The sequence below is a fragment of the Marmota monax genome, unplaced genomic scaffold, assembly GCF_021218885.2.
Source record: "Marmota monax isolate L192 unplaced genomic scaffold, Marmota_monax_Labrador192_F-V1.1 WCK01_AAM20220418_F8-fsc00168, whole genome shotgun sequence".
NCBI classification, from domain to species: Eukaryota; Metazoa; Chordata; class Mammalia; order Rodentia; family Sciuridae; genus Marmota; species Marmota monax.
This window is the reverse complement of record NW_026692492.1, coordinates 2,229,423-2,253,288: the sequence shown is the minus strand read 5'-3', so window position 1 is coordinate 2,253,288 and position 23,866 is coordinate 2,229,423. Positions and strand designations below refer to the sequence as shown.

The following is a 23,866-nucleotide window of genomic DNA, read 5'->3' as shown; positions in this document are numbered from 1 at the left end:
TTGGGCAGTTCTGGATATGGCTGCTGTAGTCACTGCTGAGAAGATTTCTGTGCATAATTTTCACCTCATTTGCATAGACACCTGGGAGTGTGGTGAATTAATTGTAGAGTGCACCATGTTTATTTTGTAAGAGCGTGACTGTCTTCCAGAGACAGTGTTCTTCTCTCCATTCACATGAGCAAGGGAAGGGTGCTTGCTTATTTAAGTTTTCACTGTCTTTTGGAGCTTGTGGTGTTTGTCATTTCACCACTCCAGTTGAGTACCTGGTGGCACCTCATTGTTCATTTTGAAGTTTCCTATTTATATGCAGGTGAACATCTTCTCACACATGTGTTAACTGTGCCTATTTATTGAGTGATTGTCTTTCCAAATCTTTTTCTCACTTCCAAGTTGGTTGCTTATTTTTTTACTGAGTATTCTTCATGTATGTTGAATACCAACCCAGTGTCACTATGCGTTGTGACAAAATTTTGTCCATTTCTCCAGCATGTCTTCTCATTCTCTCAAGTGTATCCTTTGAAAAACACAAACTTCGTTTTGATCAAGTTCTATTTACAAGTTTTTTGCTCACAGATCATGTGTTTGATGTTACATATGAAGCTGTCATGCCAGCCCAGATTTCTCTGTAATTACTTCTGTGTCATTTTAGTGAAGTTCTGAAGTTTGCATTTAGTACTATGATGTATAGGCAATGTTTTTCGGTGCTGGAAAGTGAACCCAGGGCCTGCTAAGTGCCAAGTGGGTGGTTTGCTAGAGCTGCAGCCCCCGCTGTGTGTCCTACTTTAACACTGAGGCTCCACTGGGAGCTGATTCTGTGACATTTGTGAGGTGAGAATGCTTCCTTTCTTTGTACATTAATGTCCAGGTGTTTTGGCACTATTTTCCAAGACAGTGTATTTTCCGTTGATTTTCCTTTGCTCCTTTGTCAAAGATGAATGGAATAGATTTATACTGTGCCAAATACCACTGTGTCTTGATGATTGTAGATTTTTAGTAGTTCTTAGCCTCAGGTAGTGTTCATCCTGTGAATTGAGTGTTCATTACCATGTTGGTTGTTCTAGATCTTTTATTACTGATAACTTAAAAGAATTTTGATTAGGATTATATTGAATCCATAACTGAAGTTGGTAAGAATTGATGATAGCACTGAGGTTTCCCATGTGTAAACATAAAATATCTCCATGTGTTTTCCTTGTCTTTGATAGTCTCATTGGAAGTTAGCAGTTTTTGTCATACAGATTTTTATCAGATTTATATATGAGTATTTCTCTTTCATTGGTTCTGTATAAGTGGTGTGTGTTTGTTTTTCTTTATGGTTTTGTTGCTGGGTGTTGGACTCAGGGATGTTCTACCATTGAGCTACATTACCAGTCCTTTTAATGGTTTTGTTTGGAGACAGAGTCTTGCTAAATTGCCCAGGCTGGCCTCCAAGCTGGGATCATCCTGCCTATGCCCCGTGAGTGGCAGGGATCAGAGGCATGGCCTCCATGTCCAGCTTGCTGCTGTCAACAGGATAATAATTGCCCTGTTTATAAACATGACAACACTGACATCATGGAGTTGCTTTTTATGATTCTTTGGGGGATTCCACATAGAGTAAAGATCATGCTGTCTCTCTATAAAGACATTGTGTTTTTCTGAGCTTGAGTGTTTTTCATTATTCTTGATTTTTCTCTTTAACTTTTTATATAATCAATATTTATTATTTAGCTTTTTGTTATGATGGGTAATGTTAATTGGTTTTCCAATTTTAAATCAGCCTTGAGTCGCTGTAATAATTCCCTCTTGGCTGTGGTGTATAATTTTTTAAGTTTATTTTTGGACTCAATAAAGTAATGTTTGAGGAATCTTGCATTCATAATCATGAGAGTCATTCATACTTTCCTTTTCTATATAATACTTTTCTTTATCTATTTAATTTTGATAATTTGGTAACATAGAGCTCAGAAAGAATTAGGAGGTTTTAACTCAGCTTCTGTGTTCTGGAAAAAAACAGTAGAAAGTTGGTGGCAGGTTTAAGTGTCTCCTGGAAGCCTGTTTGACATATCAGAGCCTTTTTGTGTGTGTTTGGTGGTGGTGGGGGGGCGGTAATTAGTTATTGAGCCTGTTTTTTTGTATTTCTCCTTGTGTGTAAGTTGTAGGAGATTGTTGATAAACCCAGTCTGATTCCCTCTTTAAAATTGGGAGCCATCTTGCCACAAAGACATGAAAAGCTAATTTCAGGTTTACTATAAATTACTGCAAATTCTGATCTTGCTTGGAATGCCTGCCTGTGCCTTGAACTCACCCATGCCTGGCTCTCTCTGGGCAGATAGCAGCCCTCTCTGAAATTTTAGTGACGCCTCATAAATCTTGGCCTTCCCTGGCCAGAAAATGACCCTCTCTGAGGCTCTAATTACCTTCATAAATTCTGATGTGGAGGCCAGCAAAAATGTAAACTAGCCTTGTGTTATGCTCCTCAGAGTTTTGTTATCTGTAATTTCTCAAACTCCTCTTTGGTGACTTTCTAGGCTATAAAGCTGTGCTGCAAGAAAGCTCCAGAATTTATGAAGGTCATTAGAGCCTCAGAGAGCATTGTTATCTGGCCAGGGAAGGCCAGGATTGATGAGGCATCACTAAAATTTCAGAGAGGGCTGCTATCTGGTCAGAGAGCCAGGCATGGGTGAGTTCAAGGCATGGGCAGGCCTTCCAAGCAGTTTAGAATTTGCAGTAATTTATAGCAAAGCTGAAATTAGGTTTTCATGCCTTTGTGGCAAGATGGCTCCCAATCTTAAGAGAGAATTAGGCTGGGTTTATCACATGCTAGGGAAGCACTCTTGCACTGAGCCACAAGTTCAGTCTCTGTCCTTTGTATTTTGGGCCTTATGTCGGTTTATCAGTGATGCTGATGTTCATGAAGGGCTTGATTTTGCAGACTGCAGATTTCCTGATTGTGGTTTCATCAACACCCACTCTGTTACCTTCCTGTGCTTGATTTAGGTTTACCTTGCCCTTCTTTCTCTGGTTTCCTGAAGTGCAAGTCTCAATGATTGCTTTAGCTCTTCTTTTCTGAAAGGTGCTTTGGATGCCTTAGATACCAATGAGGCATCCCCTGTGCTGTTCTCTACAGATTTCCTATGGTGGACTTTTGCATTTCATTTCCTTTAAAATGATCACCTTTTCTCTCACCTCTTTCTCCTGATCTGTTGAGTCCTGTGCTTCACCTCCCTTTGCCTGGAGGCTTTCCAGCTGCCTCTGGTCTGATTTCTGCTTTAACTCCCATGTTCTTTGAGCATAGCTGGGCTTTCACTGGTGTTGCACACTCTCACAGGTGTAGTTTAGGGCTCAGAATGTGCCTTGTCCTGGGGGGTGTTGCTGTGACCCTGAGAACTCGGTGTGCTTTAGTTTTGAGTGAAGGCCAATGAAGCCCTCCTGTCTGCTTCTCTGTCCCCATGTCTGTCCTGACAGAGTTGGGCTGATGTCTCCCAATGGAAGTGTGGATTCGTTGTCCTGGGCAGTTCTGTATGTCTCTGCCTGATGTGTTTTGACTTTGTTTCAGGTGCATGCTTATTAAAACTCTCAGACAGTTAATTGAAAGTTTAGCCTAGGGAGGGCACAGGCCTGTAATTACAGTGGCCAGGAAGGCGGAGGCAGGAGGACTCTAAGTACAAAGACAGCCTCAGTATCTTAGAGAGGCCCTGAATAAATTATAGAGATCCTATCTCAAAACAAAAATGAATAAATAAAATTAAAAAGGGCTGGGAGTGTGGCTCAGTGGTTAAGCACCTCTATGTTCAAATTCTGGTACAAAAAGAAAAGAAGAGGACATTTAACCTAGGCATTTGGGAGCCTGATCTTTCTCAGGGTTGGTCAATCTCATGTATTGTTTGGTGTTGAGTATTCTTTGTATATTTTGTTGTTGAAAAGTGAATTGAAATGTGTTCTCCCCTTTTCTCCTATGGTACTGTTCCTGTTGGGAAGGCTTCATGCATTTGCTGAGTCGCATTCCTCACACTAAAACACTCAGGGTCACTCCAGGGGAACTGGGCTGCGTGAAATATTCACACAAGAGACACAGATACCTTTTTCTTGGGGTTCTGTGATGGCTCCACTGAACTTAAGGGGGGGGAGAGAGAGAGAGAGAGAGAGAGAAAGAAAACACTTGCTGAACCCTCTCATTGAGAAAGAACCATTCCAATGAGGCAAGGGGTCAGGTTTCAGGGGGCTGAGTCTAGCTTCCTGATGTCTGTGTCAGCAGGTTGACTGACATCTAGGAAGGCCACACCCAAAGGCAGAGCAAGAGCAGGGGACACACAAAGGGAGTTTCCAAGGAACATTCTATCCCAAACAGGGCAAAGGGGTAGGATTACAGAAGAATAGGTGAGTGTAGCTCAACCTCAGGGGTGACACCTACATCTGAAGACATGCCTTTGACTTCCTGAGCTGGGACAGTGCCCAACTGATCATGAAATGTAGTGATCTGTCAGAGCCTCTTGCTTCAGGACTGGAAGGTGGGGGGTCATTAAGAGTGGCTCCCCACATATTTCCTCTTCCTTAATATTTGAAGGCAATTGGGAAATTATATCCTTCCATCACTGCATTCTTGGTCCGAGGTCATCATGATCTGCTATTGAAACACAAAAGGCATTAGTAGAAAACATACTATCTCAGGGACATAACCAACTTGGAAGATCCAGGTTATTATTATTATTATTCTGCCAAACACTCATCAGAAGACTCTTCATCTTTTCTTGATTTATTGGGAAGCCTTGCACTTGGCAATGGTAACATGGACATGTTCATTTGGCATGGTGTTTCAGCCTTTCCACGGAGCAGAGGGCTCAGTCACAATATTTATTACAGTGGCTTTTTAGAGCATTTTAACTCAGTTCTAATTTTTGCATCAGCATTTATCTGACTATGAAAGATCTTGGAAGTAATTTAAGTCAAACATTAAGAAAATCCACATGTTGTAAGTTTGAAACAGAGCCATAAAGACTGTATCATAGAAGCAAGGAATAATATTTAAAGTAATCACTTCAAAGATCATGAGACCGGGAGCTGGCCTAGGTCTGGTTCATTGGCATGCACCTGTTTCAGACCCCAACATTAACTTCAGCAGAGTGTAGCTCTGAAATACCAGCCGGCAATACCTAGTGACGCCATAAGGTGAGTTGTATTCATACAGGCTACAGGATATTCATCATCCTTCCTCTTAACTCTCATATTTAAGGAGCCTATTAGGTCTGTCAGTGATGTACATATTCTGAAGGCAGAAGACAAACATCCAAACATCCTTTTGGGTGCCATCTCACTGAGGGTTAGGGTATTACCAATCAACCTCCAGGTGCCAGGCATCCTTGTGTAATTGCTTTTGTCCATTCTAGGAGACCAGCCTAAAATGTACCCACTATTTCTAGACCTCTTGTGTTGTACTGGCCAGACATTTGAATAATACTTAGGAATACTCAGGAATAATACTTAGGTGCCAGTTTCAATTGTAGAATGATTAGGGCAACCATGCATTGGTGGATATTTTAAAGAATAACTGGCCTATACAGGAAAAAAAAAATCTATTAATCTTTCTGACAATTGTTCAGTTAGGTAAATATAGTCTTAATCTCTAAGGACCAGCATGATTGGCTGCTTTAGGTTTCTTACATGCTGTCTGTTTCCAAAAGATATTCCCAGTCAGCCTGTTTACCACAGGATCAACATGTGGGTATAGCTGACCATGGCAGTTAGGAGAATTAATCTAGTTATGGGTGGACTTTCCAGTCCACACTGTAAAGTATATTAAAAATGGACCTGAAAAATGGGTCCATAGAAGTCTCTCTATCATTTTTACTGACCTGACAAGCTCCTGAAGCTGCATAGCTACAAACCCTGCAGCTGGAAATTGACCTTCCTCTACCAGGTTTCTCAGTCATTTTCATCATGACTGGTTTAAACTCTTCTTTGAAATCTGATTTAACTTACTGAGTCATGTTCAGTGCAGTGACATTCTCAATATTACAATTAAGAAAAAAAATTAAAATATTTTGTAAGATCTAGTGTGCCTCTGGGGTTCCCCCCTTTTTTGCCTTATAAATATTGATTTTATAGAAAGCACCAATTTAAAATTGGTCAGTTGCCACATACTAGAAGCTTCCAGAACCACAATTATGATTTTATGAAAAAACAAAAACATCCCCCCCAAAAAACAACAAACAAAAAAACACCCCAGACCAAACTGCCAGAAAATCAAGGTCCCAAATGACCAAAAGATTCTAAAGAAACATGTGGCTGGGGGTCAAGAGACCCCAATGCCTTAACAAGTACCCACAGTTGAAGGGAAAACCATGTAGAAATTCAAACCCACAGTCCTTTGCCCTCTGCCCCCCCACCCCCATGCTGTCAAGAGCAAGTCAAGGGCTTCCAAGTTTCCTGGGCTAGGAGCAAAGGCCACAGCTTAAGTAATGGGAAGAAGGAGAGTTTCCATAATTCGTTTTTTTTTTTTTTTTTCCTCTCTCTCTCTTCCCCTGTAGGGGAAGGGAACACACTGGTAGCTTGAGATTAAGGAGAAAACACTGAGTTTTCTTTCTTTCATGAGGAAAACAGAGAGATGGCAGGCTGCTATGATAAAGTGCCAGATCCACCTTGTGATCTGATGGTCCCCAACTACAAAAGAAAAGAAACAACACAGCTCCAGATATGAAGAGCTGAAAGAAGGCACAGAAGCGGGCCAGCATGGGGGAGCCCTAGGTGGTACCCAAATTAGCTGCCCTCAGCTCCCTGCTGGTGGGTCCCTGGGGGTAGAGAGTGGCAGGAGGGGGGTGGGGCTGGATGCAGAGGAAATGGAGATGCTGGTGCAAACACCTGACCTGAGGGCCCGCGACCTGGGTCTGAGGAGTGGAAAACCAACAGGGGTCACCGGGAGTTCTGGGTCACCCTGAGCCTGGTCTCAGTTCTGGCGGGTGATCCACACTACCTGGACTGGGGTGTGGGCTGGTGGCCCAGTTCTGGTCCCTGGCTCCCAGGGGTGGGGGAGGGGTGGGCGTGATGGGCTCCTCCCCTTCCCCTCCCCTTCCCCTCCCCTCCTCCCTGCCAGTGCGGCCCCCACCCAGCCCATTGCAGGGCAGCCTGCTGTCTCACCATCAGCTCAGCTCAGCGACAACACATCTAGTAGGAACATAAGGCAGGTCATGGTGGTGGGGCTTGGGGTGCCAGTGGCAGAGCCACACGTCGCCCTTCTCATCACCCATCTCATACTGTTGTAGGGACAAACGAGTGCAGGCACCTAAGACAGCAGGAAACAGTTTTGTTTGGCTGCAGCCAGGTTCAGAGGGTGCAGCCTTTGCTGTAATCAATCAATCCCCTGAACCCAAGTTCAGGGAGTTTCAGAGTTTTATACCCAGCATGTAAGGGGAGGGGCTCAGAAGTTCACAGAAAAGCAGCTTTTTCTCTCACTGTTATGGGCAAGTTAACTCTTCAAGGACAGCACCTGAGAAGGGGAGAGCTGCTTCTCCCCTTTCTTTCCTCCCCCTTCCTGCTGTTACCATGGATCCTAGTTGTAACTTATCTTAATGTAGACATCTCTGTGAAGCCCAGCTCAAGGCCAGAGGCCTCGTTTGCACATTTCTTCAAAGTACTATACTGGATGGGTTTGTGATAACTAGTGAGGGGGTGTCCAGCACCTGGAGTGCTGGTATCTTTTCAGCCAGTGGCCAAGTAAACAGGGTGGCACAAAAATAGGAAGTTTATCTACATTGAACTCTTTTGCAGAGACACTTTTGCTGACAGTCCCAAAATCAGCCATGGTGAAGAGGGCTTTTCTGTGGAGAAAGAGGGTGCCCACTTCAGTATCTCTTGCGGCACTGCTTGCAAGGGTCATCGAGGTACAGGGGGTTTCGGCTCCAATGTGTCTGTGGCCCGGATGCTGAATGCCTCGAAATGATGCCCTTGAAGTGGTGGCAGGTGCACTTGAGAAGCCATCTTGGGGGCAGGAAGCTGAAGATCTTGACCAGCACGTGCTCAGGCAGCAGCAGCAGCAGCAGCAGCATGTACTGTGGTGGCTCCAGCAGCCTCTGGATCTTGAAGCGGATCTCCAGGAAGTCGTGTGACACGTGTCGGTAAAGGCAGCACAGGGAGGTGTCTGCTGTGCCCTCAGCATCATCTGGGCCTGGCGATGTGGTTGGCACATCAGCTGGGGGTGGCCCATCTGGCCCCTGAGACTGGAGGAAGGGAGCTGGCCGGGTGGGGTGGCTCCTGGCTGGGGACAGTCAGGCACTGCCTCTTCTCTTACTTTCTTGGCACCGTCCTTACCAAAGACGCACTCATCCACCACACCCATCACCCCCACATCCATGCTCCAAAGTCCCAGGCAGGGGGTGGGGTGGGGTGGGGCGGGGGGACTATCCTCAGGCCTGGAGGGCTTGGGGTCTCAGCCCCGCTGGCGTCATCAGCCCTAGGCAGCAGGAACTCCATGGTGCTGGGAAGGGCACCCTGGAGGGGCTGATGAGCTGGTGTAAGTCACAGGTGATCTTGTCCTTGATTCCAGCCCCAGGGACCTGGGTTGCCAGGGAAGGCACAACCAGCCAGGCCCCGCATCCACTGGGTAGGCTGCCTGGGGCTCCCTGCCATTGGAGACAGGAAGGCAGTGCCTACCTCACCAGGACCTGGACCTGGCGAGCCTCCTGGCAGAGGCCCTTGGTCGGAGGGCTGTCCACCGGGCCTCAAAATGGCCTACTGCTTCAGCCACACGACTGCAGTCACCACCGCCAGATCTCCTTCAGACCCCAACCCCTTAGGTGGTCCACCTTGCTCAGCAGACACAAAGACCACAGGCGCTGGGGTGGTGGGGCAGGGACAGTTCTGCAGGGCCAGGGCACCCCTCTGTTCTACCAGGGCCACCATCTCTATGACAGAGAGCAAGTCCACATCCTTCCCTGCTGAAGTGGGGTCCCCCTCGGCAGCAGGGGTCCCTCCTGGCCACCTGGGTCTGGAGGAGCTTTGGTGGGTTCCAGACAGCTTGGCCTTGGAGCTCCTGTCCCCCCTTGTCTTTATTTAATAAAACTGAGTCAAGGCTTGGCGTAAGCCATAGCACTACCAGTTTAAGTTATAGGTAATAGTACAAGTATTTAAACACTAAGAAAGAATTATCTTTTATGCATTATTGCAATTTCCCAATATAGACTAGTTGATCCATCCTAACAACTTAAAAAGAACTCTCAATCTCTTTGAGAGAAGGTCTCCAAATATCTCTGTATTTTAGAATATTATCCTTTCAGCACTGGGGATGTGGCTCAAGTGGTAGTGCTCACCTGGCATGTGTGGGGCGCTGGGTTCAATCCTCAGCACCACATAAAAATAAAGATATTGTGTCCACTGAAAACTAAAAAATAAATATTAAAAAATTCTCTCTCTCTCAAAAAAAAATTAATATTATCCTTTCAATAGGTGTCTCTTAATTATCTTTTAGAAAATATGATGAAGGTTACTTCCCAGTGGAGGGAATAACATATAAATCTTACCATATTTTTTGTGGATAATAGGTCTAGTCAGAGAACTTATATCAATGAATTTCCAACCAATTTTGCAACTTTCATTGCTCAAAACCAACTTGTGACTTTAATTTGAAGAACATCAATCTTAATAAAATGTTCTCCCAAATCTCACAATTATCCAACAAAAGTAATATATAGGAATTAGCAGAGTATTTGAGTCAGTCAATTTTAGTCCTCCAAGGAGAATTGTCAAAATTGGAATCTAAGTCAGCAGTTTAATATATTTAGTGTTTAGTCAAGGATGTGAACATATTTACCAAAATTAATCCTTACCTGAAGCAGTAAAAAATCATTAGGCAATAAAGACCTTCTTTAACAAAAATAAACTTAACATTTTAATAGGTCTTTATCTTGTCAAAATATGGGCAAATATTTTAGCTTATATCAGCATAGTAAAATTAGGGAAATACCCTGAAGTATCCTTGAATTAATCAGTTAAATTTTTATGGTCAATCCAGTACATATAAATGTTCTTCTCAATTGTTTTAACTTTCTATGTCATCTGTCTAGATAATGATGTAAAGATCTTTCTATTTAAACAACTACTTTTATCATTAAAATCTAGAATATAAAGACCTGCTTCACCCAAAGATGATCCCTTTCTTGTTCTTAGGACCTCCTATGTGTGCTTTCTCTCTGTTGAAGCATCTTTTTCTTTTATTAGAATTTTTCCTAGTTACACTTTGGAACAATTTCTGAAAACTGTAGAGTCTAAGCAAATTATTATACTTTCATAAGAAATGTCTGAATGAAAATACAGTTAAAACCCTTGGATATTCTTATAGACAAAGTCATATCTGTTTATTCTAAAAGTTTGTGCAGTAATTTGAGATTACTTGATTATGTTTTGAAAGTAAATTTATAGTAAAATACATTCATCTCAAATATCTGTAACTAAAAGGCAGAGCATCAGGTAAATGCATGTGTAAGAAATATATACATTGTGTGTTTTCTGTTGAAGAAAAACAATTAGATAAATATATATTAATTAAACAATTTGATATGTTAATTATTTTATGGATCAACAACTATAGGTTATTCAAAGAGCATAACTTGTAGTTGTATTAACTTTATGTAACCACGTGGTTCTTAAGATATTTTGGATCCATTTCAATTTATTTTTAACTAAGAGTGCATTCTTATATATGATTCACATGATGTAGCTGAAATAAGATCCTTATGTATATTTTATTCTTTTTGACAATACATAGGAATGAGAATAAGGATTTCTTGATCACAGGAACATTGCCGGCTTTTGTTCCTGCAACAAGCAAATGCATTCCCATAACCTCCAAAATTAAAAGCAAAATATAAAGAGGCATATGTTTGATATCTCTAATCAATAGAACATTATTTAGTAACAACCATAGAGAAAAGTCAGGTTATGGAACTCAAAAATAACTTTTAATAATTTGGGCTGCCACACAGTAACCTGTGGAATTAGGTTTTTCCTGGAAAAGATGTAGTTTGTTAGCATTTACAAGTGGGGATTCTTAAAAGTGCAGGCTCTGTAGTTTCAGGATCAAATCTGTGTGAAACAGGAAGGAAGGTTAGTGGCTGGGAGGCAGGACCAGAAGTCCTGTCTGAGTGACAGTGGAAGGACCAATAGGAAGCCTTGGAAATGCGGGAGCAGGACCAGGAAGTCCGCTTGGCCAGCCAGGCTTTGGGTGGTTACCATGGTGATGGAAACAGCATGGAGCCCATTGCCCATAGTTCAGGGAAGAGGCTCCCTGAGCTTCCCAGCGGGTGGCATTGCATTTGGTTTGTTCCTATGAAGCCTCGTCTGGAGACCTGCACTGCACTCTTGCAGTTCATGGACGTTTTCCTGTATGATCCCTTCACAGTGTCCTCCTGTCTTTTGTACTTTCCCTGGGAGCACATGGGTCCTTTAAAGGTGAGTGTTAACCACAGACACCAGTGTTACTATCAGATTTTAAGGCATTCTGCACCCAGGCCAGGTTGCTTAAGGGTTCAAAGCACTGTTGGTGGTGGCTCTAGTTACAGACACCACAGGGAGCAGCGGCTAGGCTCAGTTACAGTCTTTCTGATCCATAGGACAAGAGTGTAGCAGAGGTTCAGAACCTTCTGAGTATTCACAAAACAATAAAAATATAAAATTCACTTCTCTACAGGTAGAGAATCCTTGTATCATCTCTCAGCACAAAAATTTTCTTCCTTTTTTCTCACTGTCCCAGCACAGACTTCTAGTACATAAACCCTCCCCAAAAAAATCTTAATGTTTCAAAATATAAAGATTCACAAAAACAATCCCAAAAAGTCCACAAAAGCACTTTTCCCATGAAAGAGGACTGAACTTAACATATCCCACTAATCATCTTAATAATACTTTACATTTATTTAGAGTCTAGAATTATAAAATTATTTTTTATAAACACAGAATTTTCCCAAATGTTTGAAAGTTTAACCTCACAGAGTTTTCTTCTAATTCACTTACTTTCTACAATTCAGCCCACAATACTCTGCAATCCAAAGCATGCTTAACTTCTGAAGAGAAATTCCAAATGCACTAAATTTATAAACATCACTCTGGAGTGGCCATATGGGCCACCAATTGTCACATTTCTCACACTAAAACTCTCAGGCTCACTCCAGGTGAACTCTTTAGGTTGAGTGCCGCCAGAGGCCCTGACCTCTAAGAGCTGAGTCCCTAGGCAGGGACAAGCATGTGTCCACGTAAGGGGTAGCAAATAGATGGCACCAACTCCCCTGCCTCAGTGTTCTCAAAAGTTTCTTATGCTTAAAAGTAAAGGCCCTGATGTGCTCAGGCTCAGGCTTTCGGAGTTGTTCCCCTGGGCTCTGGTGCCACTACTAAAGTGTTGCTGCCAGATCTCTGGGTCTTGCCCTCATGTGCTGCTTCCCCAGAAGCAAGGAAAGAGCAGTGGAAACAGCAAGAGCTCAGTGCTCTGGCTCCTCCAGGTAGCTGTGCTGGGGCCTCTGCTTTAACACAGACTGGTGCTGCTTCACACTCTGTTGCTCCTGCACTCTGCCCACCCCAGCCTGGAGAGACAGCAGTGCTGAGCATGCAATGGATGCAGCTCTTGGTCTTCTCTGAAAGGGTTTCTCCTGGCCTGTGTGGGCTTCCTTACTTCCTCTGTATACCTAGGTATTCTTATTTGGGGGCACAATACAGTGGAGTGAACCCAAGTGTTTTGAAACAATGAGCCAAATCCCCAGCCCCCTGTATTTAAATTTTGTTTTCAATTTTGAGACCGGGTTTTGCTCAATTGCTTAGTCGCTCCCTGAGTTGCTGAGGCTGGCATTGAACTTGCAGTCCTCCTGCCTGAGCCTCCTGAACCTGGGTATTTTTGAAACCTGATTTCCAAAAGAAATTCTCCCTCAGCTTTCTTCTCTAGACTTCAGGTGGTGGTTGAGTGGCAAAACAATAACTTGCTACTATTCCTATATGCAGGCTGTGGGTTTAGTTAACTCTTTTTAAGGAATTCCACCTATTTTTTCACAGTAATTTCTTCTGACTTAGAACAGTGAGAACCTTTTTAAAATTTCTTTAAGATGTTAACATAGTTAGTTCTGTGATAAATTTAATAGAAATTAAAGAAACTTGGAAAAGATCTGCTGTGTGCAGTCTGTAGCCAATGACTAGGGTCTCATACTGGGAGGTCACACCCCTGTCCTGCACCAGAGAGGGGCTTTTTGAAGGGTGAGTGAAGGTCACACCCTGCTTGCTGCTCTCCAAGACTGCTTCATGGAGTTGTGGAGAACCTCTTGGGGCTTTCACACATGATGATGTTCTTGTTCTAATGGTTCTGCTTGTGTGTGGAACATTCCCTCTCTCTGGAGTCATCATCACCTGGGATGTAAATGATTTTCCTTCTTCCACGGTCCGTTGACTATATTTGTGGGAGTCTCTTTCTGGGCTCTGTTCTGGTCTATGTTGTGGTAGTACTGTGAGGGCCCCAGAATCTGAGTTGTGTCATGTTGGTGTCTATTTTGATCTTTTTTTCTTTTCTGCTTATCGTTTTTAGAAAATTGTTTACCTTATTTTTCTATAAAAGTAAATTTTTCCTAGACATACTGGTGAGTACCTATAATCCTAGCTGCTGGGGAGGCTGGGGCAGGAGGATCATAAGTTTAAAAGCTAGTCTCTGCAACTTAGGAGGCCCTGAGCAACATACAAGATCCTGTCTCAAGATATCAAATGTGTCTGGGATGTGCCTGTGTGGTTCTGCTCCCCTGGATTTGATCCACACTGCGTTTTTGTTTATTTATTTGTTTTTCAATTTGTCACACATAAATAAGTAAATAAAAATATATTTCTCTTAAATTTCTGAAATGGGTTTTAGTCTTTCACAGTTAAATGTACAATAAATCACATTTGTCTGCAGAATAGAGGGAGGAAGTACTTGCCACGTAGATTCTCATTTGACTGGACCATCATTGTGATCTGTCCCCAAGACACCTGCTGTCACCCATAATTTTTCCATGCCATGAAGAACAGCCCACTAAAGTCTTTCTCTTGGGCTCCTACTAGCCTCTGTTGATACTGTCGTGCTTCAAATGTCATGTGTCTTATGTCCTTGAGCATGGTTCTTTGTGAGTGGCAAGGTCCTGTTCTGGTAGGTGGTCTTTTTGGCTCTTCCACACTGTGCAGAAATCATAGCCTGCTTAGAGACCCACATGGAGTGGCCTGTTTCACAAGCAGTCAGCATCGGATAGTTCAGGATTCTGGGCTGCAAACCTGCTGCTTTAACACACCCTGGAAGTGCTTGTGCCTGAGGTTTCCTTGCACCAGCTGTGCTACAGGAATGAGGAATCTCTTTCATGACAGACCACCATTGTACATGTGGCCTATCTTGATCAAAGTGTCCTTGAGCAGAACGGTGGTGTGTGTCTCATGACTGTAGATGATCTGAGTGAGACATCTGCTGTTCAGAAGAGCTTGAGAATCATTGGACATTCATGGTTGCCACAAGGTTTGGAAAAGGATTTTCTGCTGTCTGTTAAGAAAACTGTTTTTCAGACCTATATAACTTTGTAAGGCTGTTGTTTCGATAAGGTGACATCTGGGGGTCATCGAGTTTTTCCTAAGACATGCCATCTTTCCATACACCCCATTCTGCTTTGACATTAACCACTAGAAATTATTATATTGTTGTGTTTATTAATCAATGTGCTTGATTACTAATGGGTAAATTTGTTCTGGAGTAAAGCTCCTGCAAACTTCTAGTTGTCCTCAGTGTAATCATCCAAGTTGAGCTCAGTCCCCAGTGAACACATTGTGACAATCTGTGTGGAAGATTGTCTAACTGTTGTCTATGAGGGAAACTCTTTAGTGACTCCATACTCGGAGGGTGTGGGTTGGGGCTGATTCTAGGCACTTCTTTAAGGATGGAACAATTGACTTTCAGAAGGAAACAGGAGATCAGTAAATACCATGTTGTCTATATTAAGTGTGTAGGCCCAGTGAGCCACTGTGGTTGGCAGGATCTCAAATGCTGAGTTTTGTGATCCCAGCAATTTCCTACTCAGTCAGCTTTCTTTTCTAAGGGTAAATAATATGAAGAATGCTAATATTAGCTCTCTACTGCACAGGATGTTGGTAGGATGGTAATAGAGATGCAATCAACAAATAAGTTAAGGGTGACCCGAGAGCCCCTCTTACTTCCTGTGAACTCACCAAAAGTGAGTTCACCAAAGGAAGGGTGTACAACACTCTCTGTTTACCTTCTGTGTGGGGCCCAATTCTAGTGTTGGAGTGGCTGTGAGGACTTAAGTACACTAAAGATTTCATGGACAAAATCGTGGAATTAATCGGGAGGCCAGGGAATCGTGAACATCATGCATGGTGAGTATAGATTTCTCACACTGTCAATCTCTCCTGGCCTCCACTACACATTTGTGGGATATTTTAGATCTCAGTGACCTTTGAGGATGTGGCCGTGAACTTCACCCAGGAGGAGTGGATTTTGCTGGATGCTTCCCAGAAGAACCTTTACAGAGATGTGATGCTGGAAGTCTTCAGAAACCTGGCTTCTATAGGTAATAATGTTGTGTAGTTATTTAATCAAATAGAGAAGTCGTGTTTATTTTGGTCATTGATGTAGAACATGAAAAGACAATCAATTGGTGAATTATTGTAGCATAAAATGCTCCATAAATTTGGAAAAGCATTTCTAGCTCCTAAAAATTTATAATGTTTTGGTTTGGCATTTTAGGAAAGAGATGGGATGACAAGAACATTGAAGATCAGATCAATAATTCTGGGAGTAATCTAAGGTAATTGTACTCACAAGAGGAATCCTTGAGGGAATCTGAGAATGTCATATAAATGTGCACAACTTTAAATGTATTTATTCTTACAAGATTTTTTACCAAAAACATATACTTAACTGAGACTGGGGTTGTGACTCAGTGGTAGAGAGCTTGCCTAGCACACTTGTGGCACTGGGTTCTCTTCTCTGCACCACATTTAAATCAATAAAGTTTATTCACAACTGAAATAAATTTTACATACATGTGTATTTAACTGTAAAATATACTCAGTCTTTTCAAAGTACTTGACATGCAAAAGTACTATGAAATTGCATATGTAAATCTCACTGTTTGGATAATAGTCATAGGCAAGCTGTGTTGCAAAGCATTGTTTCCTCTCAATCTCTTTATTTTCTGGCAATTTGAACAAGTTGGAACACCTAGTCTTTACCTGATGTTGGTAGTAATGTAAGCCTAGCACCTTTAAATAAATATAAAATCATGAATGAATCAAGCATTAATCATGTGCTGATCATTCTTTAAAGAAATCTTATGGTAAACTTCAAAGGCAAAGAACAGTATGGGGAAATTTTCAATGAGATTCCAGTTCTTAAGTAGACAAAGAAAAATTTTAATAGAGTGAATTCATATGACGGCATTATGTGTGCAACTGACTGCATATGTCCTTCATACCTTCACAGGCACTTCAGATCTCACTGTGGGCATGAATGCTATAAACATGAAGAGTGTGAAGAGAAGCCATGTGAATTGAAACAATACAGAAAATCTCTGGTTTCTCTCAAAAGTGTTCACACACAAATGTTAACACAAACTGGAGATGGACCATATGAAAGTACAGTATGTGGAAGAGTCATCAGTTGTTCCAGTGACATTCAAAGACATGAAGATTCTCATACTGAGTGCCAACCCTATGAATGTCAACAATGTGGTGAAGCCTTTTCTTCTCTCCCAGCTGTTCAAAGACACATGAGAACACACAGTGGAGGTAAACCTTTTCAATGTGAGGTATGTGGGAAAGCCTTTCATTCTCCCACATTATTTAGAAAACATGAAAGAACTCATTCTGGAGAGAAACTCCATAAATGTAAACAAGGAGGTAAAACTTTGGTTTCATTCACAAGTCTTCGATGTCACATGATCAGGCACACTGGGAAAGCACATTTCAAATGTAAGGTATGTGGAAAAGACTTTGCTTATCCCAGTTTATTTAGAATACATCAGAGAACACATACTAGAGAGAAACCCTATGAATGTCCACAATGTGGGAAAGCCTTCAGTACTTCATCTTACCTCCAGATACACGAATGGACTCATACAGGAGAGAAGCCCTTTGAGTATAAGCGGTGTGGAAAAGCCTTCACTCAGTCTGCTCACCTTCACTCTCATGAGCAAACTCATACTGGAGAGAAGCCCTATAAATGTCAACAATGTGGAAAAGCCTACACTACTTCATCTTACCTTCAGATACATGAAAAAATCCATGCTGGAGAGAAGCCCAATGAATGCCAACAATGTGGAAAAGTCTTCACTACTTCTTCTAACCTTCACAGACATGAACGAACTCATACTAGGGAGAAGCCCTATGAATGTAAGCAGTATGGCAAAGCTTTTACTCAGTCTCCTAACCTTCACTCAATTGAAAACACTCATATGACAGAGAAATCCTATGAATGCCAACAATGTGGAAAAGTCTTCACTACTTCTTCTAACCTTCACAGACATGAACGAACTCATACTAGGGAGAAGCCCTATGAATGTAAGCAGTATGGCAAAGCTTTTACTCAGTCTTCTAACCTTCACTCAATTGAAAACACTCATATGACAGAGAAATCCTATGAATGCCAACAATGTGGAAAAGTCTTCAGTACTTTTTCTAACCTTCAGATACATGAACGGATTCATACTGGAGAGAAGCCCTATGTATGTAAACTGTGTGGAAAAGCCTTTGCTAGATCTCCTCAGCTTCACATACATAAACGAACTCATACTGGAGAGAAGCCGTATGAATGTAAGCTGTGTGGAAAAGCCTTCAATGACCCCTCTAACCTTCACAGACATGAAAGAACACATACTAGAGAGAAACCCTATGAATGTCAACATTGTGGGAAAGGCTTCACTACTTCAAGTTACCTTCAGATGCATGAACAAATCCATACTGGAGAGAAGCCCAATGAAAGTCAACATTGTGGAAAAACCCTTGATACATCCAGTGAACCTCACATGCATGGAAGAACTCACACAGAAGAGAAGCCCAATGAATGCCAACAATGTGGAAAAGTCTTCAGTACTTCTTCTTCCCTTCACAGACATGAATGGACGCATACTGGAGAGAAGCCCTATCAATGTCAACAATGTGGAAAAGCCTACACTACTTCATCTTACCTTCAGATACATGAACAAATCCATGCTGGAGAGAAGCCCAATGAATGCCAACAATGTGGAAAAGTCTTCACTACTTCTTCTTACCTTCAGATACATGAACGGACACATACTGGAGTGAAGCCCTATGAATGTAAGCAGTGTGGCAAAGCCTTCACTCAGTCTGCTAACCTTCGCTCCCATGAGCAAACTCATACTGGAGTGAAGCCCTATGAATGTAAGTGGTGTGGCAAAGCCTTTGCTAGATCTTCTCAGCTTCACATACATGAAAGAACTCATTCTGGAGAGAAGCCCTATGAATGTAAACAATGTGGTAGAGCCTTTGCTACATCCAGTGAGCTTCACACACATGGAAGGATGCATACTGGAGAGAAGCCCTATAAATGTCAACAATGTGGAAAAGACTTTGCTGCCTACTCTCAGCTTCACAGACATGAAAGGACGCATACTGGAGAGAGGCCCTATGAATGTAAACAGTGTGGAAAAGCCTTCAGTGACCCCTCTAACCTTCACAGACATGAAAGAATGCATACTGGAGAGAAACCCTATGAATGTCAACAATGTGGAAAAGCTTTCACTACTTCAACTCACCTTCATATACATGAACAAATCCATACTGAAGAGAAGCCCAATGGAAGTCAACATTGTGGAAAAACCTTTGATACATCTAGTGAACCTCACATGCATGGAAGAACTCACACAGAAGAGAAGACCAATGAATGCCAACCATGTGGGAAAGTCTTCAGTACTTCTTACCTTCAGATACATGAATGGACTCATACTAGAGAAAAGCCCTATGAATGTAAGCAGTGTGGCAAAACCTTTGCTAGATCTTCTCAGCTTCACATACATAAACGAACTCATACTGGAGAGAAGCCCTATGAATGTCAACAATGTGGAAAAGCCTTTGCTGCCTCCTCTCACCTTCACAAACATGAAAGGACGCATACTGGAGAGAGGCCCTATGAATGTAAGCAGTGTGGGAAAGCCTTCACTGACCCCTCTAACCTTCACAGACATGAAAGAACACATACTAGAGAGAAACCCTATGAATGTCAACATTGTGGGAAAGGCTTCACTACTTCAAGTTACCTTCAGATGCATGAACAAATCCATACTGGAGAGAAGCCCAATGAAAGTCAACATTGTGGAAAAACCTTTGATACATCCAGTGAACCTCACATGCATGGAAGAACTCACACAGAAGAGAAGCCCAATGAATGCCAACAATGTAGGAAAGCCTTCAGTACTTCTTCTTACCTTCAGATACATGAACGGACACATACTGGAGTGAAGCCCTATGAATGTAAGCAGTGTGGCAAAGCCTTCATTCAGTCTGCTCACCTTCGCTCCCATGAGCAAACTCATACTGGAGTGAAGCCCTATGAATGTAAGTGGTGTGGCAAAGCCTTTGCTAGATCTTCTCAGCTTCACATACATGAACGAACTCATACTGGAGAGAAGCCCTATGAATGTAAACAATGTGGTAGAGCCTTTGCTAGATCCAGTGACCTTCACACACATGGAAGGATGCATACTGGAGAAAAGCCCTATAAATGTCAACAATGTGGAAAAGACTTTGCTGCCTACTCTCAGCTTCACAGACATGAAAGGACGCATACTGGAGAGAAGCCCTATGAATGTAAACAATGTGGAAAAGCCTACACTACTTCATCTTCCCTTGTGATACATGAGCGAACTCATACTGGAGAGAAGCCCTATGAATGTCTACAATGTGGGAAAGCCTACACTAATTCCTCTTCTCTTCTGATACATGAACGAAGTCATACTGGAGAGAAGACCTATGAATGTCAACAATGTGAAAAATCCTTTGCTACATCCTCTCAGCTTCACTTACATGAACAAACCCATAAGGCAGAGAAATTGTACTCTTGAACACAACTGGTAAAGTCTTCTGTTATTACTGTTCCTCTCATTAACATGTTAGAAGTTTATAGGAGAAAAATCCTTTAAATGTGGAATGTGGTGGGTCAATATTTCTTGTCCCCTTCAAACACAAAAAAGGGCTCACTCTGCTGAATATTGTACTGGGGATTGTACTGGAGATTTGGTCTGGTGGCACTCTACCACTGAGACACATCCCCATTCCTTTTTGGTTTTTGAGACAGGGACTATCTAAGTTCCTTATGGTCTTCCTAAGGTGCTGAGGCTGGCCTCAGACTTGTGATCCTTCAGCCTCAGCCTCCCAAGTCTCTGGGATTAAAGGCGTACACCACCACATGTGACTGAATAAGTGTCTAAATGTGAAAAATATGGTAAATCATTCCATTTTCTCTGTTGCCTTCAAAGCCATTTCAGTCACACTGTGAAACAAGCCCTCTGAATTGGGGGGGGGGATTTGCTACATTCCATTAGCTTCACGTCCCAGACCTACTTTTCTTCTCTTTTATGAAAATTTTCCCTGTTTCTTCTGGGGACTGGGAAGATTCTTTTGGAAAGATTTATGCCAAAATGAATAAGTCCTATGTGAGTAAGAAATACAAAGGGCTCAGGTGTTCCAGTTTTGTTCAGTTGTATGAAAGGACTCAGACTGTAGAAAATCCTGTGGATAAGCCATGTGGGGCAGTATGCAGCTTTCACAGTTTCCTCCAAAGACATGAAAGGATTCACATCAGGGAAAACCCTACTGCTCTTTAAACGATGTGGTAACACTTTCAAATTTCCAGGTCTCTTGTTTTTTCATGTCTTTATACATGTAGTTTGTTTTTTTTTGTTGTTGTTGTTGATGATGATGATGATTGTTTGTTTTTGCATTACAATTCTTATTACACATATATACCACAGTTTTCATATCTTTATATATAAAGTATGTTGACACGTAATTCGTGTCTTTATATATTTACTTTGAGTAATGATGTCCATCACATTCCACCATCCTTGCTAATCCCCTGCCCCCTCTGTTTCCCTCCCATCCCTGTCCCCTATTTAGAATTCATCTATTTCTCTCTCCACACCACAATGGGTCAGCCTCCTTATATCAGAGAAAACATTCAGTATTTTTTTGGGGGGGATTGGATAGCTTCACTTAGCATTATCTTCTCCAACGCCATCTATTTACCTGAAAATGCTATGATTTTATTCTCTTTTATTGCTGAGTAAAATTTCATTGTGTATATATGCCACATTTTTTTTTTATTTATTCATCCACTGAAGGGCATCTAGGCTGGCTCCACAGTTTAGGTATTGTGAATTGCACTGCTATAAACATTGATTTGGCTGTGTCATTGTAGTATGCTGTTTTTAAGCCCTTTAGGTATAGTCCGAAGAGAGGGATAGCTGGGTCAAATGGTGGTTCCATTTCTAGATTTCCAAGGAATGTCCATACTGTCTGTACCAATTTGCAGTCCCATCAGCCGTGTAGGAGTGTACCGTTTTCCCCACATCCTACCAACACTTATTGTTGTTTCTCTTCATAATAGCTGCCATTCTGACTGGAGTGAGATGATATCTTAGCATAGTTTTGATTCGCATTTCTCTGATTGATAGAAATGATGAGCATTTTTTCATATATTTGTTGATTGATTGTATATCTTCTTTTGAGAAGTGTCTCACAGGTCTTTTTTGTGACCACTCATCTGACTTGAGCCCCCAGTATGGTATCATCTCCCTCTCTCACCTAGAGATTTCCCAGATCCTGATCTCTCAGTTGTGTCCCAGATTGTAGTCCCCTTCCCTCTCTTATTTATCAGGTCCCACCTGCAGGGCCTCTCAGCCCCAGCTCACTCCAGGTGGGCGGCGCACTGCACTCCTGTCCACCTGAGAGCTGATCTTGTATTGGGAGGCCACTGTGACCATTATCACCGCTGGGGGGTGGCTGGAAATCAGGTACCTGCTGAGATGGCAATTCCATCTGTGAGCTATGTCCCCCATAAAATGGCGAGGAAGGTGATTCAAGATGGAGTCGCTCTGCTTCCAGAACCCGGGTGTCCAGTGAGGCGGGGGAGCTGGCCGATGGCCTTGTGCTGTGGACAGGTAGCAGCCGAGTGAGCTGCGTGGGAGCAGCGCAGCCTGGAGCTCTGCAGAGGGGCTGAGGTGCTTCTGCTGAGCCGCTGGAGAGCCGCGTGTGGGCTCGAACCCGGGCCCTGGCTCCAGAGGCCGAAGACTCCCTGGAGCCCAGGGGCTCTGGTTTCTGCGCGGGTGGTCACAGCGCCGGTGATTTCTGTGAAAACCCACGGCTTAGGGGGCTTCTCCCTCTCTCTGAGATGCGGTGTTCCGTCTAGGCGAGACCTTGTGGAGAAGCAGCCTGCCTACTTCCTGGGCTTCACCAGGGAGCAGCAGAAGCAGCACCTCCTCTAGCCCCACCTTCCGTCTCCAGGCCTCCGACCAGTGGGAAGGATCGCCCTGGAGGAAAGCGCCAGAGAAGAAATGTGGTGAGACTTCAGTTGACTCACATTCACTTAGACTTGCTCAGACCTAAGGAAATTTTTTTTGAATAATAATAATAATTATTATTATTATAATTATATAATTAATAATAATTATAATAATAATATTTATAATATTATAATATTTGCAATAATTATAATAATAAATATATAATTATAATAATTATTATTATTGTTGTTGTTATTATATTATTATTATTTTTACTACTACTTAACCTAAAGGTGCTTAACCACCAAGCCACATCCCAGTCCTTTTTAATTTTTTTTTTTTCAATTTTGAGACATGGTCTCACTAGTCATGGTGCTAAGTTGCTGAGGCTGGCCTTGAACCTGTGATCCCGCTGCCTCAGCCTGATATGGTCCTGCACTGTCCTCAGCCAGCAACCTCTTTTTTGAGAAAACCACTGTCACTGAGGGGAAAGTGTGTGTGCCTTCATTCCTCCTGTGTCTCTTCAGAGGTCATAAAAATGCAGCCTGCAGTGGATGTAGGGATTGTTTCAGCATGAAGATGTGAAAGTAGCATGTTTTTCTGAGTTGAATCTCTCTTATTGTTAGATTCAATTTTTCTGTATTTTAAGTTTTCTGCATCTGTAGTCAACTCATATATTATGACATAATCTTATATATACTGTGCATGTATGTGTGTATGAAAAAGTTAGTTGTGTTAACTTTCAGTCACAACATTTTAATTCTTTTTTAGAGTTTTTCTCTCTCTCCTTCCATTAAGTACATTTTCTCTTATATTGTCCATTTTTTTTTCCACTAAAGGCTTTATCAAATAAATGGTATTTTAAAACTCTGGTCTCATAATTTGAAAACTTTTTCCATATGTAATTCTGATATTTTCTGTGTCCTCAAATATTGTATGACTTTTACATATGTTATGACAAAATAAAAATTGTGAGAGGTTTTAGATATATAATTACCAGGCTCAGAGAATGGAGAAGAGAAAAGGAATATTATCATCATTGTATCTGGAGTCCTTAAGCACTGAGCCCCATCCCTAGTCCTTTTTAATTTTTTGTTTGTTTGCTTGCTTGTTTGTTTCGTAGAGGATCTTGCTAAGTTCTTCTTCAGGGCCTCCATTTCTTGCTGAGGCTGAATTGAAGCTTGTGATCCTCCTGCTATGGCCACTGGGATCACAGACATATGCTACCGTGCTCAGCTCCTGGGTGTTTCCTGAATCCCTGATGTAAATCGAAATGTGCCTTGTTTGTGTCAAGTTTCCAGGTGTCACCAATTCAGATGCCAGAATTACTTCTTCATGTGTTTCTTCTTCAAGCTCTAAGATTCTAAGATAATGCT

The 23,866-nt window shown here is 42.2% G+C and overlaps 1 protein-coding gene and 1 pseudogene across 1 annotated transcript; one reads left to right on the top strand and one right to left on the bottom strand.

Moving 5' to 3' along the window:
- Positions 1 to 7,817: 7,817 nt before the first annotated feature.
- Positions 7,818 to 9,817, bottom strand: LOC124092034 (F-box only protein 46-like; annotated as a pseudogene).
- LOC124092068 (zinc finger protein 433) lies at positions 7,959 to 23,357 on the top strand. Its single transcript, XM_046443356.2, has 4 exons — positions 7,959 to 8,090; positions 15,416 to 15,542; positions 15,719 to 15,779; positions 16,457 to 23,357. The coding sequence occupies exons 2-4, from the start codon at positions 15,509 to 15,511 to the stop codon at positions 20,049 to 20,051; spliced, it is 3,690 nt and encodes a 1,229-aa protein (XP_046299312.1). The 5' UTR covers positions 7,959 to 8,090; positions 15,416 to 15,508; the 3' UTR covers positions 20,052 to 23,357.
- Positions 23,358 to 23,866: the final 509 nt, after the last annotated feature.

Excerpts from the sequence above, each read along its gene's own strand:
- LOC124092068 (XM_046443356.2), top strand. The coding sequence starts at position 15,509 with ATGCTGGAAGTCTTCAGAAACCTGGCTTCTATAG. Across the intron at positions 15,543-15,718 it reads CAGAAACCTGGCTTCTATAG|GAAAGAGATGGGATGACAAG; the intron begins GTAATAATGTTG and ends TTGGCATTTTAG. Across the intron at positions 15,780-16,456 it reads AATTCTGGGAGTAATCTAAG|GCACTTCAGATCTCACTGTG; the intron begins GTAATTGTACTC and ends ATACCTTCACAG.